Source organism: Buteo buteo, chromosome 5 (genome assembly GCF_964188355.1).
Source record: "Buteo buteo chromosome 5, bButBut1.hap1.1, whole genome shotgun sequence".
Taxonomy (NCBI): Eukaryota; Metazoa; Chordata; class Aves; order Accipitriformes; family Accipitridae; genus Buteo; species Buteo buteo.
The window spans coordinates 26,556,159-26,576,419 of NC_134175.1; the positions used below are offsets into that span (position 1 = coordinate 26,556,159).

The following is a 20,261-nucleotide window of genomic DNA, read 5'->3' on the forward strand; positions in this document are numbered from 1 at the left end:
AATTTCTATCTTGGGGAAATCAAAATGTCAATTATATACAGAATATGTACTATTTAATGTAGTTTGGTTCCACAGCAAAATCGCAGAACAAAGTGTCATTATTTTAATGTTAATGAAGGACATTTCCTGGGTTGTTTGCTCATATGGGACTTTATCAAGTAGAGGAAAGGATACTTGTGGGAAGTGTCATAGATGAAGATTCTTTGATCATTGGGCAATGACGTTATTTTTAGTGCCAAACACTTACCAATCTTCTGTCCTTAAGAACTGCAGAAATTGCACCAAAAATGCTTTCAAAAGCCTTCACAATGACAGCAATGTATTTTCTTAGTAGTAGTCTAGAAAATATTTTCAGTACAAAGTTACTAGTTGTGGTTAATACAGTCTTAAATGAAAGAACATCAGCTGACTTTTTATACGATAGCTTGTTCCTGATGTTTCTAAAAGGACTTCCTACCTCTTTGCATGCTGTTTTCAAAGGATGAGTATCAACATTCTTTAACCCAGATTTTCTGGTCCTAAGGAATGAAAGAGATATTCAGCATGTTGATTCAGGATGGGTATACCAATGACTTCAGGGTGAATGAGAGGAGAGACAGAATATAAGAAAGAGTAATGAAAGATCCATTTCAAAACCCTTATCATTCTGTGATAATTGATAACACACCACTCCGTGGGAAGATTCTATCTCATCTATGAGTTTCAAGAGTAGCTGAAGCAAAATGTAGTTTCTAGCAGTACTAGGCAGCAGAGGGAACATGGGAGGGAAAAGACAAACATTTTCAGACCATTCAATTTATCTGGTTGCTGACAAGAGAGACTCCATTTGCTGGGTTATGTGATGAGATCAAATATTTAGTGCATCACAATCATATTAAAACAGTCTGGATCATGTGAAGGGGAAAGGGATTGTGCCATAATACTGTCATCTGGAGACATGCTTTCTAGCAGGAACTCTTTTAAAACAGCAAACATCTCCCATCACTCTGTGACCATCCCTGGGGCAGAAGTAGGTCATGATCTTTTTTAGAAGTATGGGAGATGCAACAAGTTGGGAGATGTAGTTGTGGTGATCGGGAGCTGTGAGGTAGGGCTAAGGGAGTTCCTTGGAAGCACAGACAGTGAGATGTGCCAGGCCTGTGCTCCTCTGGTAATTTCCAGCAGCACAGAGGTTTGGATACAAGTTTCTTCCTGGAATGTAGAGGCAACACTCAAATGTGAGTGTGAGGAGATCTATTTAGAAATATCCTCCTTCTGCCATGGAATTTTTTTTTTTTTTAAACAATGGAGGGGACTGCTTTGGAAGACTTAGAGGCTTAATTTCTGCCATTTAGCAGCTTCTTTGATCACTGTGCTCAAAACTGCTGTCTGCAGAAAAAATAAAGCTTTTTAAACAGCTATGGGGAATAAGTGCTATGTGCCTTTTCTGAGTGTTTATTGCATTAGCTCCAGCAAGTAAGATGTGCTGAAAGTCTTCCGTCATCTTCAAGCATGATTTTTGGCAGGTGATGAGTTTACATTTGATTTCCCAGATTGTTGTTGATAGTCAATTTAGCTAGATTATGATGAAGACTTTGAGACATACAGACTGTTCAAGTATTTGGCAACTTCAAGATGAAATAGTTTTAGCTAGCATTCTATATAATGTATATACAATTCAGGGGAACCTTATAGATCAAATGTCAACCTTCAGACAAAAATAAGTATTCAGGAAAAGCCATTAAAAGGATAGTTTGTAATTTACACATCAGTCCTATAGATTGTGCATAATTTGTCTTTGATTTCATGGATTGATTGTGAAATGGGAATATCAGATAATGGAAGTGGACACCGAGGCAATAGAAACACTCAGACTTTAGGGTAAAGAAAGACTAGTTGGTTACTTGTTGGATCTAGCAGAAGACAGGCAAAACACCTGAATGTAAGTACATAGTAAGTAATTTGAAGTTTTCATTAAGCTTCAACCTGGAAAGCAATTGAACAGAGGAACCAAATTAGCATTGATGATGGTTTATTAGCAGAAGTGAGAGAAAAGTTTGAAAGACGCTTAAAGCTTGGCTGAAATACGTTTCATTCTGTATCTTGCCTGTGCACAAAGGAAGGTGAGAGAAATTCTCATGCGTGAGAATTTGTGCTGATGACATACATCGACTCTGACAGTGAAAGTTACTTTTGGGGAAGGATGAGTAACCAGGGGAGGTGACAGAGACAGCAGGGAAGAGCAGCCGCCACAGGGTCCCAGCTGACCCTCCTCTGCCTGTCCAGAGCGGCAGGTGGTGATGATGGAGATGATGGTGAAAGGTTACAGAGCTGCAAATAGCAGACCTTTAATGTTACCGGGGTTAAGACACTAAGGCTTCTCAGGCACTTGCACTTTGTTTGATCAGGTTTGTTGAGAATGTTTCAGGTGGAAGCCGTGTAAGGCTCCATGGCTTTCTGTGATTTCAGCTGGGTGCTAAAGAAAGCTTAGGAATTTTGACTAAATTTTTATTAAGCCTTTAAACACACTTGAACCTGTTACTAAATGAGACCCAAAGATAATATTTATACAGTATTACAGTGCTAAATAATACATTTATAGGAAGAGTAAGGTAAAATGAATTGAAGCCTAATAGAGAATGCCTGCTTAAAGGAAAACCACTTCATCTTGCTTAAACACGATCAATATTTAAACAGCCAAGGCAATTCTATCACCATGAAAATGCAGAGTTTTTTCATTAAGAAAGTGTAAATTTCAGTGTGTGTCATATAGCTGCACAACTTCTATTTTAATTCTTCAATATGGGATTGAAGTTTTGGTGTATCAAAATGTTGGCTGAATTAGCAGCATATTCAATATTTATTTTCTAGTGACTGAATCATAATTACAGATCAGTGTGTACCACTCATATGCTTAAAATAATCATGAAATGAATGTGATTCGTGAAACCCTTAGCAACCTCAAGGCTTCCTGTGCATATGCTCAGACACAGCAGTGACTGAGGAGTAATTTCATAAAACACATTTGCAGCCATGAAAATGGGATATACCTTTCTTGCATTTCTCAGTATCAGAATTTATTGAGAGACAGCACCTCCAATTAGAAGAAGTGTTAGGTAACTGCGTTTGAAACTGCATTTTTTATGGTTTCAGGGAAGTGAAATGCACATCAAGGTCTGAGTCAAGAGCTGTTGGTTCTAATCCTTGCTCTCCATTGATATGCTGGCCTTGCCTTGACTGGCAAAATGTCCCTGTATCATCATGTTTTTCCCTACCATAGTGTACAAAACCCTGAGTAAACGTTAGCCCTTTTGAAGCCATATTAGTTGGCCACTTTGTAACTGTAGGTAGGAGCAAGGGAACAGGAGTGGCTACCCAAAGGGATCACTCTAAAATCTTTATTACCATATTCTGGGTATTTCTCCAGTATCTCTCATCCATTTGTATGATCAGGTCTAGCCTTTATAGCCATGTATTACAAATATTACAAGTATATCTGGGATTTTCCTTTTTCATAGCAAGTATTTTTCTTCCATCTTGCAGAAAATACAAAAAAAGAATTATATCCTTTGTCATAATAAAAGATTTCTAGTAATCCATATATTATAACTTTTTACTTGAAAAAGTGAGAACAAGGACTTTGTGCATGGTTGATTTTTATTACCACAATTTATTTTTTATTTCTGATCTACATTATTTTAAAGTATTTGTTGGAGGGAATGGTGTATTTAGATGAAGATTTATTTTATATATGCATGTTCTTAATAGAAAAGTGTAGAATTCAAATGATACCAATTCACATAAAAATAATTGGAATTTGGACAATTAAGGTAGGGAATTTTGGAATTCAAGTGAAATAGCGATGTTTTATTTGTTGTAAATTTTCCAAGATGAAGTTTTGCTATTCCCATTTTAGATTTCTCCTAATTTAAATATTTTTCTGAATCTCAAATGTGTAGGTATGTAAACCAACCTGGATTCTGGGATTGGGCTGTTTTAAATAGATAAGCTTAACTTCCCTTTGTTAATGATTTGGAATTGCTGGATATTGGCCCTTTTCCAGAGTTTTCATGTTTGAGTGAGGATGTAACTTCTGCCTTTGAAACCTTGGGAACTATTGGGTGAGCAATGCTTTCTACAGGTTGTGAAAATTATTCAACTGATTATTACAAGAATCACTACAGGTAGCAAAACTGGTTTCCAGTTTTAATTCTAAATAGTTTTAGAAAAAAATTTCCCACTTCCCCAAAGTTTTTAAAATCTAGTGGTGCTTGAACTGTAACTAACCATATTGTCAGAACATGGTTACTCTCCTCCTCTTTCCTTTTAATTTCACATTACATGTCAGCCCATTTTTAGTTTGTAATGTTCATTTAGAGGGTCAAATCTCTTGTGTAATAAAGACTACAATTATCCACTTTATTTTCTTATTTAATATTAAATAGTCCAAACAAAACATGAAACAATTGTTTACAGAAAATAATAATTTTTTCTGTCCTTAAACTTTTTAACACATTGTCACTATTTGCTCATAATCTTTTCAAGGAATTAATACATTTGGCACACAGCTAGGCTTTTCTCAGCTAGTTCATGGGAACATAATGATTTACAACTTGTAACTGGAGTTGACTTAACCAACACAGATAATTTTTAAACTAGCATTTTGATTATTGAATATTAATATGAATATTTCTCTGTAATTAGCATTAGCATGTGTTTATTATTTCAAAGAACTACCCATGTGTTGCCCATCTTCAACAGTGAAGTGTTTCAAAATATAATAGGAAGCAGGGGGAGTTTACAGCTTACTTTTTACAGTTTATTTCACTTCCCCTTTAATAGGATCTGTGGTAAAAGCCAGCTTTTTTTGTACAAAGTTTCCAAAACAGTTTTAAGTGAAGTCCAGATGTGTAAGTTAGAAAGCTGTTTCTTTGCAGTGCTTGATGGTGGAGGGACTCGGATAGCAGATAAAGGCAGTCTTTGGGAAAGCAGACACAGGGTCTTTTTCTCAGGTTCAGAAGTTAACTTCAGGCTGAATTTTCCTCTTCTAGTTCTTGAAGACTGTTAAGCTGAACCTTTAAATCTCACTTACTCTCTAGTGATCACTGCTAATTTATTTTCCCTTGGAAAAGGAAGAGGCAGTCTTTAAAATCTGAAATTGTCCAACTCATCTGCCTCTCTACCTTACAATCTCCCTTCTTAAGTAATCCCACCTTTCTTTGTTATCTTTTTCATGTGTGTTTAGGACAATTATTCAGTATTTCCAAGCAGATTTCTCTTGTTGAACTTTGCTTGATTCCATGGAAGAAAACATTTTCTCATGACGACACTGCAAAAAGTCTTTTTTAATCACTGATTCCTTATCTTCCTTTTTTTTCCTGTAGTTACTGAAACTGGCATAGGAAGCCTTCTCAAATAACCTAAAATCTATCCTCAGTTAATTTGGTACAACCCCTGAAAGTTACAGTAGATTTATCAAAACTTTAATTCAAACATGGGAGAAATTTAATGAGGAAGGGAGGGAACAACTGAGTCACGGTTTTGATATGCTACTTCGGCTCCTAGTAAAATCCTTGTTTTCTCCTGGTTTGCTGAGTGGACCTCAAAGCTTATTGCCTACAGTTGGACATAGGCATGAGCTGCGAGGGGAGGTGAGGACTGGGGAAACACTGGTCCTGGTAACCTCACAGACGGCACTGTTAAAGATAGCTAAGAGCAGAGCACATTGGATTGTCTGTAAAAGCCCTTAATACCACAGCGCTGTTAATGGTATTTACCCAATGTGACAGAAGATGGTTCTCCACCCTAATCCCTTTATTAATTGCAGATGTCTCTTTCTCCCTTACAAACTGGGGCAGCTAGTTTTAAAATGTAGTTTTCAGTTGTCCTGAGAGAAATAATCTGTTTCTTTTTCTCTATAAATCTCTTTCTCTCGTGTTGTGTCATATTAACTCTGCATACAATTTTCTTTGCACCTTAAAACAGTTCAAACAGTCCATTATTCTATTTCACAAAACAGCCCCTCTGTTTTTGTCTTGTTGCTGTCTATTATTTCTTAGTAGCACAGTTCACAGGCAGGGTAATACAATTAGCTCCAATTTTAAGTAGCATTTCAGGTTTTCTAATGGCATTTCTCATGTTTGTTTTCAATTTGTCATACTTAATTAAAAGAAAACAAACAAATAAATAAAAATCCTGCCCAATACAGCTGGAGTAATAATTATTTTTTGTTACTTTTCCTTGTCCTTTTTACAATTTTCTTTTTCTCGTAGAATGCTGGGCTATGAGTATTTTAACACTTGTTGGTTTGTCTTATAAATTGGCGTATTTGTTCTTTACTAAAATGTTAGTTTCATTACTGGCATGTCAGCTCTTAAACTCTGTGGCTATTTCACTTTAACATGTAATATGTTGAGTATATTCAGATCATTCAAATACTGTTATAACCCACTTAATTTTGCTGCTTTGGAAGTCCATTCTTCTACCTTCTGGGGTAGACCTCATGATTATCACCTGACAAGTGTCTGATCAGCAACACTATGGAAGGATTTAATTGCTCTGTCCAGCTTCCTAGTGGGAAGTCGTACCGTAGATAGAGCCAGATTTTTCTTGGAAGTGAACAGCAAAGGTTGGGGGCCACTGGGCACAAGTTGCCACAAAGGACATTCCAGTTAGATATTGGGGAAGAAACAATGCACCGTGAGGCTGGTTAAACGTTGAAACTGGTTGCCCAGAGAGTTTGTGAAATCTCCATGTATTCAAAGCTCGCGTGGAAATGCCTCTGAGAAATTTGATCTAACTCTGAAGTTATACCTAACATTGAGGTTGGCCCTGCTTTGAGCAAGAGCTTGGATCAGGTGGAGGTACCTTCCAACCAAAATTATCATGTGGTTCTGTGATAGGTAGGCAGTGGGTCAGCTACAGACATTCTTGACATCTCCACAAAGCGTGGATGCATGAGATGACAAGGTTACTGGTCATCATTGAGTTATATGGATTTTGTCCTTTTGTGATTCTGTAACCCCTTCAGAATCACTTTAACTTTGCCTGAGCAGCTTTTCCAAATTGCCTGGTCTGTTATTGTGTTCTGCATTCCTCCTAGAATATGAACTATAACTACAGGGCAAGTTACATCAGTTGACTGCCACCTATGCAGTGAGATACTGCAAGGTCGTTATGGCTTAAGGGCTCCCCCAGGGACTCCTTTCCTCCTGCAAGCGTAAAAATGGTTCCAAGTATCTGTCATCTGCTCTATGCCCCAAGAAAATGTAGAACCACTGGAAATCATAGGATTTGAAGCCATTTTGAGTGAATATTGTTCTACCATAGCCTGGTCTCCCACTGTGAAGTGTTGCATTTCTAAATTCATTTATGCTTCCACTTTGGAAAGTGCGATTTGGAGACATGCTCAGTCAAACACGGAGGGAACAGTCCAAGTGGGAGAGCCACCCTACGGCTATTTGCAAGTAGTGGCGATGATGCTGCCAGACTCACCTGGGCATTTTGGCATTGGTGCTCAGGAGGGGTTGTACGTGTGTTTGTGTGCATTACTGAGGAGCAGACACCCCAGGAGAGTTACAGTGCTTGTGTTGGGTACTGCAAGGTGAGCATCTATGAATTAGCTTCTTCAGTCTATAGGTACCTCTGAAGTGGAAGGAGTTATGCACTGGAACTGCCTCCCCATGCATAAGGTTATTTCTGTGCAGGAGATGCGCTCCCACAGTATTTCATCTACCCACTTCTCTGAGAAAAATTTTTAACACTAAATTTTCCATTCCATTGATATGCAATGCACTGTGTTATATACCAAGTAAATATGGTTGCTAAGAGCCTTACTTGTGTTATGTTCTATGCTAATTTGAGTTGAATTAAGGCCTTGAAGAACTGAGGAGGCTGGTCTTAAAACTTCATTTGCTAAAATTACACTTGCAGGCTTCGACATAATTATACTTAGGCCAAATAAATATAAAGAAAAAACATGAAAGTGGTTTTATGACAGAACAGTACTTTACAAGTTGATGAGAGATTTGTTTTGAATATCACTGCATTTTTTAAATTCATACATTTTAATTAGTTCAAATCAAATATTGTATACGCCCGCTAAAAAATATATAGTATATATAACACATTATTATATAACATATTGTCTACTTTTATATATGCTTTTTCATATCACAAATATGATTTTTTCTGAAAGTAAAGCCAGCTTAGTGTTGATTCAATTTCAATCCACTTTTTAACTAAATGTTTGTTTCAATTTTTTCACACTTTGTACACATAAAAGATTATTTCACGAAAGTTATATTAAAATAATGATGTATCTTTAATCACAGAAATCTTTATCTTACATGATATAAAACTGTAGATTATTTCAACTCAGAGATATAGCACAGAAAGAAGGAAAATACCCATACTTCTTTAAGCATCCATTTAGCTCTACACAGTTGCTGATAAGGTTTTCATTTCACTCCAGTGCTGTGACTACTCTGTACAGTTAAGTTGATCAGCGCCAGAAGTGTTCTTCTCATCGGAGAGTTTCGGAAAAATCTGGTATTCAAGGAGTATAAGTGTATTGCTACAAAGGCATGAGTTGATGCATTACAAAATCCCCTTTGGGCGTATCCATGTTTGTAATGTAAAAGAAAGTTCTCAAAACTTAAAGTTAAAGCACACTTGGGAAAATATTTGGATTTTTCTAATGCCATAGGCACCACCTTTCATCTGGTATAATGATGAGTTTTCTGTAATCAGAGAAACAATGGAGCTCCACATTAGCTCATGCTAATAAGAAATACAAATTCTGCAGCAAAAACATACTGGAGGCCTAAATAAAAATTAAAGGCATTTAAATGAAGCAAAATCAGTATATAGTGGATATTAAAAAAATTATAATCAACCTTCTAAGCAGAGAAAAACTATAGTAAGACAACTTGCAAAGCTTTTGTTATTATTTAAGCAAAATGAGAGACTCAGGCATAATAGTAATGTCACAAATTAATATTAAATCGCTCTGATGGTAGTTACTGAGTCCTCTGACTTACTGGAATGTATATGCCTTACCTTAATAGATCTAACAAATTTAGCAAGCTGTAAAAACATACAACTGGTCATTGTTATGTGGGTTTTAAAACCAGATTTTTTTTAAACAGGACAAGAGATGCAGTGATGGTCTCTTGCCTCTACATTGGCTATTGTGTTTGTTCCAATAATTCAAATAGAAAATGCATACACTAAAATTTGATATAAGCAACACATTGATATTTTTATTTTCTTTTTCATAGATTAAGATGCTTGGTAAAGCAGCTGGAGAAGGGTGACATTAACGTGGTGGACTTAAAAAAGAATATTGAATATGCAGCATCTGTGCTGGAGGCTGTTTATATTGATGAAACCAGGTAAGTCTGAGGGGGAAAAAAAAGGGGGAAGGATGTTGAGAATCACATTTTAGAAATTTGGTCTTTGCATGCAGTTGTAACTGATGTGAGCCGAAGGTCTCTGCACATCAGAAGAATCGTATATGGCTCTTAGGTCTTTTAGTGACAAGGTTAAAGCAAGTAAGATTCCAAAGGTCAGATGTAACTGTTGTCTGGAGAGTCTGCCTAGTTCTCATCTTCCTCACTTGCCCAATGTCCACATATGAAGTCATAAGAATTTTCTGAAGGATGGATTTTCTTTCTGCCACAGGCCACATACTGATAATCATGCTGAGGACTGTATCACTGAAAAAAATGGGCTGTTTTGGAATGAAATGCTCACGGAGATAAGTCAGAATATTATAATCTGGCCTGTAAATACATAATTTCATGAAAAGCTGTGATTTATTTTATAATGTTTGATGCTTTGTTTCTGATTATTGTTACTGGCATTATTACTGGCAATCATCTTTAATGTGGGTTGACTGCAATTGAATTAGGAGTTCTAAGTATTTGGCTTCTTGAAAGAATTTTAGGATATGTACTATATTGAAGGTAACTAGCCAACTTACAGTTTTTATTTCAGTGTGCTGGCCTCTTTAAGTTTTTTCTAAGCAGAATGGTCTTATAAAGATGTCTGCCAGAACTTCTTCAAAACTGCTGGTGCATGTAGTGTATGTCTCGGTTCCATACTACATTTAAGAAGTCTGCCATTGTACTGATTATTTCACAGACCTAACTCTCTCTCTCTGCGCACCCCCCCCCCCCCCCCGCCCTGCAAATCTGCATATTTGATACGGTGCTTAAAGAACTGCTCTAACTTTTTCCTGTTTCTTTTCCTTTGATGTGTGTGATTCACACACCAAACCTTGCCAGTTGGGAATTTGGAGCGTCTACTATTGGACACTAAAAAGCCTACCCATTTGAAAACAGAAGAATGAAAACAATAGCAAATGAAGCTGGTACCAGCGGTCCATTTTTCAGAGGTTATATTACAGACTAAGTTGGCAAGATCACTTATACCGGTGTCCTGCTCTTAGAATGCATGCATGTCCAATTCTGTAAAAAGCTGACAAAACTGTGGTAACAGGGAAGACTTTCCTGAACAGCCTCCCACCTGCAAAACAGTTCTTAGGGACACTTTCAAAAGTGTTGCTAGCAGTCCCAAGTTAAATACACTACTTGAAAAGCATTAGGGACCTCAGTGACTTCAAAAGGGCTCACATGTTATGAAGATGTTTACAGATTCAGTTAAATTAAGTTTAACTGAGCAGACTTGGGCAAACCGTCTTGTGTGACTTCCAGGGGACCTGGGCTTTGTTAGAAAACTGTATAAATTTGGATTATATGTTTTAAAATATTGGTAGTTAATATGCTACTGTGGATATACTTATATCAGTTTTGCTGGCTGACAAGTTAATCAAGCTTCTTTTACATTGAATCAAGGGTTGATTTGTGGATTTACATTAGTTTATAGTTGTAGTTGATACAGGTCCTTAGGGAGACAGATACAAGAAATGATCAACAAACTTCTCTTCGGGCTCATGTTACACAATAGAGGCCATAAAATTTCATTTTTGAGCAATTTTTCTAAATGTAAGTCTTGTTGGCACATCTCACGTGTTCAGGAAGCTTTGGAAGATCACAATCCTCTCTCCCCTGTATTACGGGATACTGCGTCACTACCCGTGGTCAGAGCTTAAGCATGTATTTTGCCTTAATAACCATGGGAGCTGTGTAGGGGACAAGGACATAAAACACTGATTATCCCTTCCATACACCTCCCAAACACTGTGATTAAATGGGTATAGTATTCATAGCTTTTTCTGAATAGTAGCACCAGGACAATGAAAATAATGTGAGATTTACTTAGTTTCTAAACTGAGGCAGCCTCTGGGGAAATGAATAGTATCTATCGTTACAATGAGGAATCCAATCTTTCTGGCTCTGTGTGGGAGCATCAAGACAAGTAACAGACACTTCATACACAGAGAAAACTGGTATACCTGAAAATACGTAGGCTTGGGCAGCAACAGTCGCTTTTTTTTTTGCCATAAACAAGTCTTTAAGTTTATTGCATCCAATATTTTGCAGAATAATCTGATTTTTCACTGTACTAAGTCAGAAAGTAAATAACCTGAGACAGGTATCTTGTTTTGCTCTAATTTATTGAATACTTCTGTTCTCCAATGCAACCTCAGAGTTTGTAAACCTACGAAATTTTGGTAGCGTTCCTTATATAAATATACATTAAGCATATGGTTTATGTATATCTTTCCATACCTATAGCTATATTTCTGAAGTATATGTATGTAGACATATAAAACAAATTTTCTTGCCCATGTTACTTATGCTGTAAGTAATAGTTTAAAATTAAATCAGTTTAACGAAACCTATTTTTCAACTTTTACTCTCTTATTTTTAGTGGTTTGCATTTTATACCCTGTATTTTTCAATTGGGGTTATAGTGTTTGATTTTGTTCTTAATTTCTCTTCCTTGGACTAATGCAGTCTCCATGAAATTCAGACTCAGAGTGATGCATTGTTTGAAACTGGTGGTCTCTGTGTAAAATTTATGCTAAAAATATAAGCTGAGCCTCTGCTTCTTAGTTGGACAATATTATGTATAGTGCTGTTTTAAATTTTGACACTTACCCATTAAAAACAATTTGTAAGTTAGGATATTTATTGTGTGGCAGAGAGATACTGTAGTTGCCACCAGTACTTTCACAGTAAACTCTTTTGCATGGCAAACTGCAAAGATAATCACATTTTAAATAGCATGACCAGTATTCTGTAGTCTAAATCTGCACTAAAACATTTAAAGATAAGCATACAAAGAAGGTCTCTTCAGCTTCTGGGAAGCTAATCCTTAAGGAACAAAAGCAGTGTATTATTGAGTCAAATGGCAGTGGAGGCTGGAATTAGCTTGTGTGGTTACATTTGTCCTCATTCCCACCAAAGAAAACAGGTTCTTTGTCCTGCACAGAGCTACCGCTGTTGGGAGTCTGGAACTGAGTTAACCGAACACATTAGTAGATTAGAAATAATAGTTTAGATCACAAGCAGAATGGCCCATTCCTGCTGAGCCTGAACATGCAGTTTTATACATCACAAAGTTCAAATGACTTCAGTAAGTTTCCTGCATATGAACTGCAGTATGGATAAAAGTAATTGCTATAATATAGAGCAATAACAATTAATACACCGAGTAAAGCAGTGAGAAAACCGACTCAGTACAGATTAATTTTATTACCTAAGTCCCAGAAGGAAGTTGCATGCTTTACAGGATATAATAGTTCCTGAGATTTGGCTTATAAGATAGAAAATTTAATGATGCCTTGTTCTACAAGGTACAAAGTATTACAGGCTTAGGACCAAAGGTTCAGTACAGAGTTTCTGCAACTCACATGAAAATACCCATGCTTTCTATTTGAAGCCCATGCTTGAGCCCTGGATTTTGCCCTGATGAATGTACTCACCCAGTGCTTACATATCCAAGCAGAGGAAGACCTCAGCTTCAACCAGCCACCTAAAACGGAATCCTGTCTGCAATGTTCTCTTCTGGCCCACCTTTCTGGGAGACAGACTTCAGTATCAGCTGAGGGAAAGCCCTCTTAAATATCTCTACAGTCAGATTAGGAATGGCAACTAACAGAGAGTTGCTTAGGAGCATCCTCCTAACTCATCTTTCTATTATGACATACATCCTATTAAACAGCATAATAAAATGGTCCCGCCAATGGTCCCACACCTATTGCAGAGGGACCTTCTGCAATTCTTCACAGGCACAGAGATGAAAAAAGCAAAAAGAAAAAACAAAACTAAGGTCAGTAAAGAGATCCAAACATGAAGTATCTCACGGAACATGTTCAATAATGTAGCCAAGGATCGAGGAAGAGCCGGTCCTGTTCCACAGCGCTGGGGAACCATTTGTGCTACTTAAAAATTAAAACTCGGGCATTAGTCTAGCAAACCCACTTTCCTCTTTATAAGCTTGAGCTTTTTTCAGTGATCAGTTCCAGTTTGTTACAGTAGGAGATACCCATTTTTTCCCTGTATATTGTTACTTTGAGTTGATTGGAAAGCCTGTATCATTCTATAAAGTTGTGTGTGCACATAGAAGTACATGCAAACTTGTAAGCTGGCGGCACCTTGAATCTTTATTTATAGTGCAACGATCAGCTGGAAATGGCTGTAGAATACAAACCCTTTAGCAGAGTATGAAATATTTTTCTCAGGTCCACTTGCCTTCCTCTTGTTTGCTCCTCTGTTGCCCTACACTGTAAGTCTTTTATCCGAGCATAAGATAGCATCTTTTAAAACTATGTACACATGCTCATTTCCATACATGCTCTTTCTAAAACTATATGCAGCTGGGTTGGGGAAAGGCAGAGAAATAACACAACAGGTTTTATTTATGGAGTTCTGAGAGTAGACTCCTTAGAAACAGGGGTAGGCAGTAGGGATAACCTTCCAAAATGACGAAAAAGTGGTTTGGAGCAATGACTGTCAATACCCCATATAAAAGGTTCTGAGCTGACGGAAAGTTGGAAAGCACAGAGAAATCAGGCATATGGAAGTGCTGCTTTCCTATGAGCTTAATTGTCTGTGGCCCCATGTCAATTAATAAGCTTGTTTAACAAGCCCTTTTTAGCACTGCTGCATCTCTCAGTGCTGAATAATTATAAGCTGCACTAAACACTTTCTTGAAAGAGATCTACCGCTTTGGTAGCTGAAGCAGAGGTTCACTGTCAGCTGAAAATAATCAGTGAAACACTCACAGTTCCAGCCCCTCAGCGGATCTCCTCTGTGGAAGAAGTTCAGACTTACTGAATAGGTGTTATAAATAATTCTGACAAATCTTGCAGCATTTTCTCCATTAGTACCTGCCACTTGGCTCAAGGTAGTGGAAGAATGATATTTAGAGTCAAACAGGAAATAAATACAGCCTGATGCTTCAGTCATGATGGCTGTTCCGTTCCTTGTAAACACAGCTCTTTATTTATGCTGAGAAGAAAATAAGTCAAATAAAATCTAGATGGAAATTACAACATTAAAAAAATATATATGTATTCCAAAGCCAAATAAAACAAAAATGTAAACTTCTTGTGGAGAACAGTTTTAAGTGGTTCTGGATAAAATCAGAATATTTTATTCCAATTATGGTCTTATTACATTTTTTAAAAGCCTTAATATTTTAGAAAATATACTTGATTTCAGGAAGATATTTATCTGTGCAGTTTCAACTCCATTACATGGTTTTTAGTTTGTTTTAAGCTGTATAATGCCCTTTTAAAAGGCTTTAACCTCTTGAGAACTTTTGACTTAGAAGAGACTGTGTTTCAGTAATGCATGAAGTAGACCTGTTGTATATAGCTGGCAATTTCTTTGAGCATCTTTGATTCAACAAGACAAAATAAAAAATACAGGTTATTGCTACATTCATGAAGGGAAAGGAAATCTCATTCAGGGTAGGTAACCTTACAACAATACATGTTTGCATGAGAGCTCTGGAAATAGCGAAGGTATTTCAATAATATTATAATGGTAAACACAGTCCTTCTTGAGCAAAAGCTCTTATTTAAAAAAAAGTACACATTCTGATATGTATCATGTTAGCTAAAAAGGAGGTCATTAAACCCAAACTTTGTAACTGCTGTTGCAATAAACACCTTGGACCATACTGAATTTCCAGTGCACTACTCCAGTAACGCACCAAATATTTCTGTGGTTTCTGGACTTAAAGCAGGGACAAACATATCTTCAAATTGTGGACAAAAAGGAAATAGTTTAAACTGTGATCATGTCACTTGCAAGAGGAAGACTTTCATCATTTGATCTCACCAAACGTCCATGTGACCCTTAAAGTTCGCCACAGAACTATTTGTGATCAGAACATGTGTGTGTGTATCTTTGTCTTGTGGAGTCTAAGGAAGAAGAAAGGAGCAAATGCTTGACTAGGTGCTGGTGCTCACAGAGCTGTGTGTCATGGAAGTGTGGATGGAGCTTAGCAACAACCCAATGACTAAACAAAATTCTCCTGTTTCCAGGAGATCCCAAGGTGAGGAACGGTCAGTGTAGCCTGTTCTTGGGCAGCTTTTGACACGCAGTTTTGGTTATGTTTGAAAGCTGGAGAAGGCTGTTCCCTGGTGTTTTCAAGCTCGTGCTACATCAGCTGCTGCTGAGCATTCCACAGCAGGAATCTTGTTTGACTTTACAGGACCATTTGCATTCCGTTCCCACCTGTAGCATATAACATCTAGCTGACTTGGTGAATCACATAGTTTCAGACTGTAAGGCTCTGATTAGGGAAGAAATTGTGCTGATTCAGACAACATTGGCTGTTCAGGGTAGCCAGCAGAGACAGTCACACCAGCAAATCTCTTTGCAGGTGCAAGGGTTGAGAAAGTTAAATTCTCCTACATAACAAGATGTAGATATTTATTAAAATTTTTAAAAGCATATATTCCCAATCTCTCTACCTGAAAAGGCGGATAAACTTGTTCATTTATACATGAAGGTAACTGTTTCATTCACAGAACAGCGGGGCATTCGATCAATGATGTAATTTATTTTGAAGGATCTAGACAATATTTCTACTCAAAATGACCTTTTTTGAAAAAAACCTGGGAATATTAAAGAAAATAATCTGCCTGGTGATACAAGGATAAAACAAGTGGAATGGGATGCCCTGTTTGGTAATTATTTGCCATTTCACTGAAAAATACAGTCTATATGATTCCTCTTTAAGCTGACTTCATTGAGGAGAGATTGGAAGTGGTAATAATTTAAGCATGAAGTTAAATCATAATCTTGAATATTCAGTTAAGTTTGCTGTGAGTGTATATTGCTATCCTCCATAACCAACCCATGGTTAAATGTACTTTGCCCGAAGTTGCTTTGTCAGCAACAAACGTACCATTTGAAGTAAATCATTCAGTTCATCCATTAAGGGAATCTACAAATGATACTTCTATAAAAGCTGCTATTGAGAAAAAGCTTATTGTGTTGAGATTGATTCAGTATATTCCACCCTTATAAAAGCTTAAAATAAGCCTTTAAAATCTTTTGTACTAAGCCAAAGGTTTTTTCTGAGAGGGAAGCTTAGAACAGCATAAAAGTTACATAAAAAAATACACTTAAAATCACAGAAAATCTGTTAAATTCTGACTGAAACTCTTCAGTTCAGTTAGGATATTTAATAAATGGCCTGCATCCCTTTTCTGAACTTATTGAATTTTTCTATCTCAAAGTTATTGCTTTTAATTTATTTATGAGTCATGCCCTGAGATAGTCACTGCCCTAGGGCTTCCAGAATACCACATTAAAGCAATTGAATTAAAAAAAGGAAAATGCATTAGCTCACAGCTGTGCTCCTGAAAAATGATATTTTTTAATCATGAATATCCTGACCTGAATCTTAAGATTGTTGATGGCCTTTGGTACATACATCTGTATTTCTGAATAGGCTGTACATATCAATAAGTGAATGCTTCCAGTAACAATGGTCCTTACTCCATTACTTATCTGCTGTTGTAATAACTATATTTCATCCAGAGGCTTTGCCATTTATTGTAATTGTTAGTTCTTAATATGAGCACAATTCTTCTGAAAATGTGCTAAATTCAAAGAGTACAAAGTGTTGGTAAATTCATCATTTCCTTTAGAAAGACCTTTATGTACTAATAATGCACCTCAATCATTTTTGCAATCTGTTTATCCTCAGTGGGAGACAAGAGAATCTTTTAGTGGATGTTAGTGGAAATTGTGGTGGACTATAGAGGATGTAAATATTGATTGAATATATTGATTCATGCTCATTCAGGAAGGTAGTGAGACACTAGCACACAAATAATTGATAAAAATATGAATTGGCTATTTGGACTATAAATTCTCTGCTTTCTTCATTCTAGACCTAGAAGAGGACTTTGATCAATTCACTCTTAAGAGGTTGATCATTAGCTCGATTAATTCACTAAACGGTAAAGAGCTAATACCTCCTTCTCAATCCCTCCTCTGGAAATCTTTCACCATCTCTGTTAGGCAGCATGACTGATCAGCACTGATGGATTTTTTTTTGCCCATAGCCATTACCTAATTTTTTTTTTTTTTTCATTTTCTTTTCTTTCTTCTCCTCCATAGTACATTTGATATATTCCTAAGGGAAAAGAAATACACTTCTGACTAGTCCGTTACTATATTTAAAATTGTGATTAAATGAAGAGAGAGCTAGAAATTATCACTACTTGAATTTTGAAAAATTATTCTTGGCAAAAAACACAGTACTGTGACAAGAAGATCAGGTTATTAGTTACTATGACTGCAATATTAATTGATTGCTGAGCTGAAATGCCATGGGCCATATCTTACTTATTCCCACAACTGTCAATGGGAGTTCCGCTCATGGAACAAATAGAATTAAATAACCCGAGCCTCCTCCTCTCCTTCCCACGCGTATCTCTTCCTTGTATTACATCTACTTAATAGGCTAGTGATATATGAGCAAAATGTAATCCTGAAATTCTGACTTTGTGTTGAAAAATAGTACTTTCCGTGGCACATTGTGTTAGAGCTTTTTTTGTTTTGTTTATTAGCTTTTTTAGGTGTTGCTTAGCTTTAGGAAAGTAAAAATTAAAGTGTGTGCCTTAGTATATTAACATTTATGTAATTTAGCTAGGATATTGGAGTTCATGCCTCCCAGTTGAATGGGATTGATCTTAGTAGAGTTTTACTTTAAGGCTGACTTTGTGGAACAACTGTGTAGCTTTAAAATAGAAAGTAAATGCCCACCATCTCTAATCTTCAGTGTGGTTGATTTGGAGGATGAGGCTATGGATCTTGCAGTCACTCCACTCCAAATATTTTCTAAGCCGTTGGTTCTAGCCTTCTGTTTGACAGCTATGATCACTTGTTATTTTGCTCATTAATTTATCCAATGGCATTTTTGAACCTATGTAAAAGTTTACATATTGCAAAATGCTGCAAAATTATATTACAATTTACAAATTACATTTTACAATTTACAGTTACAAATTATATTGCAAAATCTTGCAAAAATCCCTGTAATATTTGGTAGGAACTTCAGTGGTTTAACTGTGTTTGTTTTGACCCCGTCTTCTAATACTATTTCACCTTTCCCTCTGTTTTTTGAGTTTGTTTTGTTTTGTTTTGTTTTTAATTTAAAGGCATCCTGAATAATCACCTATAATGATGATTTACCTATTCACCTGTGATTCATAAAGTGGAAGTTGGAGCAAGAAATCTACATAACAGTAGAATTGCAGAATGCAGAATTTCTAAATTTATTTTCCATTTATCTGGGCAATAATAACATTCATTAGGCAAAACCCAAACACCAATAACTTCCTATTGTTTCACTGTTTTTACTGAAGCTTTTGATAATTGTCGGTTCTTAGTAGATATAAATTAAAATAGCAGTAATATAAACACTCAGGAATAAAAATGTTCTGCATATACACTTCAGACTGTTATGTTTTTTTCCGGTAATTATAAAAAATGTTGTACTGTAGAATTTATTCAAAGAAATGATGATGTTATAATACTCAGTTATTGCATCAGAGTGATGTTATAATACATCTGCTCCAAGCATCAACTTTTGTTGTGGTTAAGTTCTGAGCAACAGCAGTAGTAACAGCGAGAAGGACAGGCATGTAGGGGCTCTGTGATTTACTTGATGCATTTTCTGCAGTGATGTACAATCAATAGACTAGCAGCCAGCAAACAAGCTGCAAAATGGTTCGACACAAAAAGAACAAGACCCATGTAAAAAAATATAGTAGCGGCCAATCAAAAACTGGTTCTCGTAAGGTGAAGAAGAAAATTTCAGCTATTATTGTAATGTAAGTGCTGAAGTACTGTTAGGACTTCTGGTTAATGTGCACAAATTCCGATACTTCTGCTGAAGATTCTTTTTGTTACATTTGGTAAAATTAAAATTTATATATATATATATGTGTGTGTGTGTGTGTGTGTGTGTATATGTGTGTGTGCATTTTGTAAATAGTAAGTAAATTACTGATAAAAGCAATTTGATGTTTTTATGTCTCAATGCATAAATTTTCTTTATTTGGGTTATTTTAAAGAAGTGTTTTCACGATCAGTGAGTAAAAGGTGAACAATTAGATGTGTTTCACAGAATCCACAATATTGTGTATGTATACATATACATGCACACCCATGGAAATATAATGGAAACAGTATATTTTATAATCAAGGTATAACTAGATGAATAAAAGTTGACAAAAGTTGCAAACTATGAAATGAGTTGAAGATTGGATTCTAAAAATTTGTGATAATTAGGCATAATTTGTATGGTTCAATATATGGCCTAATTTATTTCTCTTCCTAAATAAAATTACCATCAAATTATATATCCTTCTAACCATCCATTTATTCAGATGTGTAGACCCATATATGAGTCCTGTCCCTGTAATTACAGAAGAATGGTAGTCATTAGTGAATTTATTTAAAGGACATTTCTAGCAATGCATATGCCATGAGTAATTTTCCCCATTATAAATCTTATTCTTCAAAAGGTCAGGGAAGTGCAGAAAATAGACAGTTATGAGATGGATGACTAGCCCTTGTTTCCTCTCCTTAAATGTTGTTTCAGTCAGGCTTCTGAAAGAAACTAATTCTTTTTGAGAAGTTACTAAGTTTATGTGTTGAGGGATTTGTGAGCTTGTACTTACAAAGGATTGTGCTTACAACATAATTCTATGTTGCAGTTGCTTTCCTAGTTATTTAAGTAGGAACCAGAGACACTGAAACTCTCTCTCTCCCCCATAGCACTTTGTTCAGTCATCTCTCATCAGAGAGCAGTGGTCTCATGAAAATTGCTGGTAA

The 20,261-nt window shown here is 36.2% G+C and overlaps 1 protein-coding gene across 7 annotated transcripts in view; it reads left to right on the forward strand.

The window, feature by feature from the left end:
• Window positions 1-20,261, forward strand: part of PDE1A (phosphodiesterase 1A) — a 230,481-nt gene that overhangs the window by 159,728 nt on the left and 50,492 nt on the right. For all 7 annotated transcript variants that reach the window (XR_012650458.1, XR_012650459.1, XM_075028310.1 and 4 more), the window contains one exon: window positions 9,261-9,374. Coding sequence is in view for 5 of the 7 variants with exons in the window: in XM_075028310.1 (XP_074884411.1) it covers window positions 9,261-9,374 (114 nt within the window). In the remaining 2 variants the exon portion in view is untranslated. The remainder of the gene's footprint in view (window positions 1-9,260; window positions 9,375-20,261) is intronic.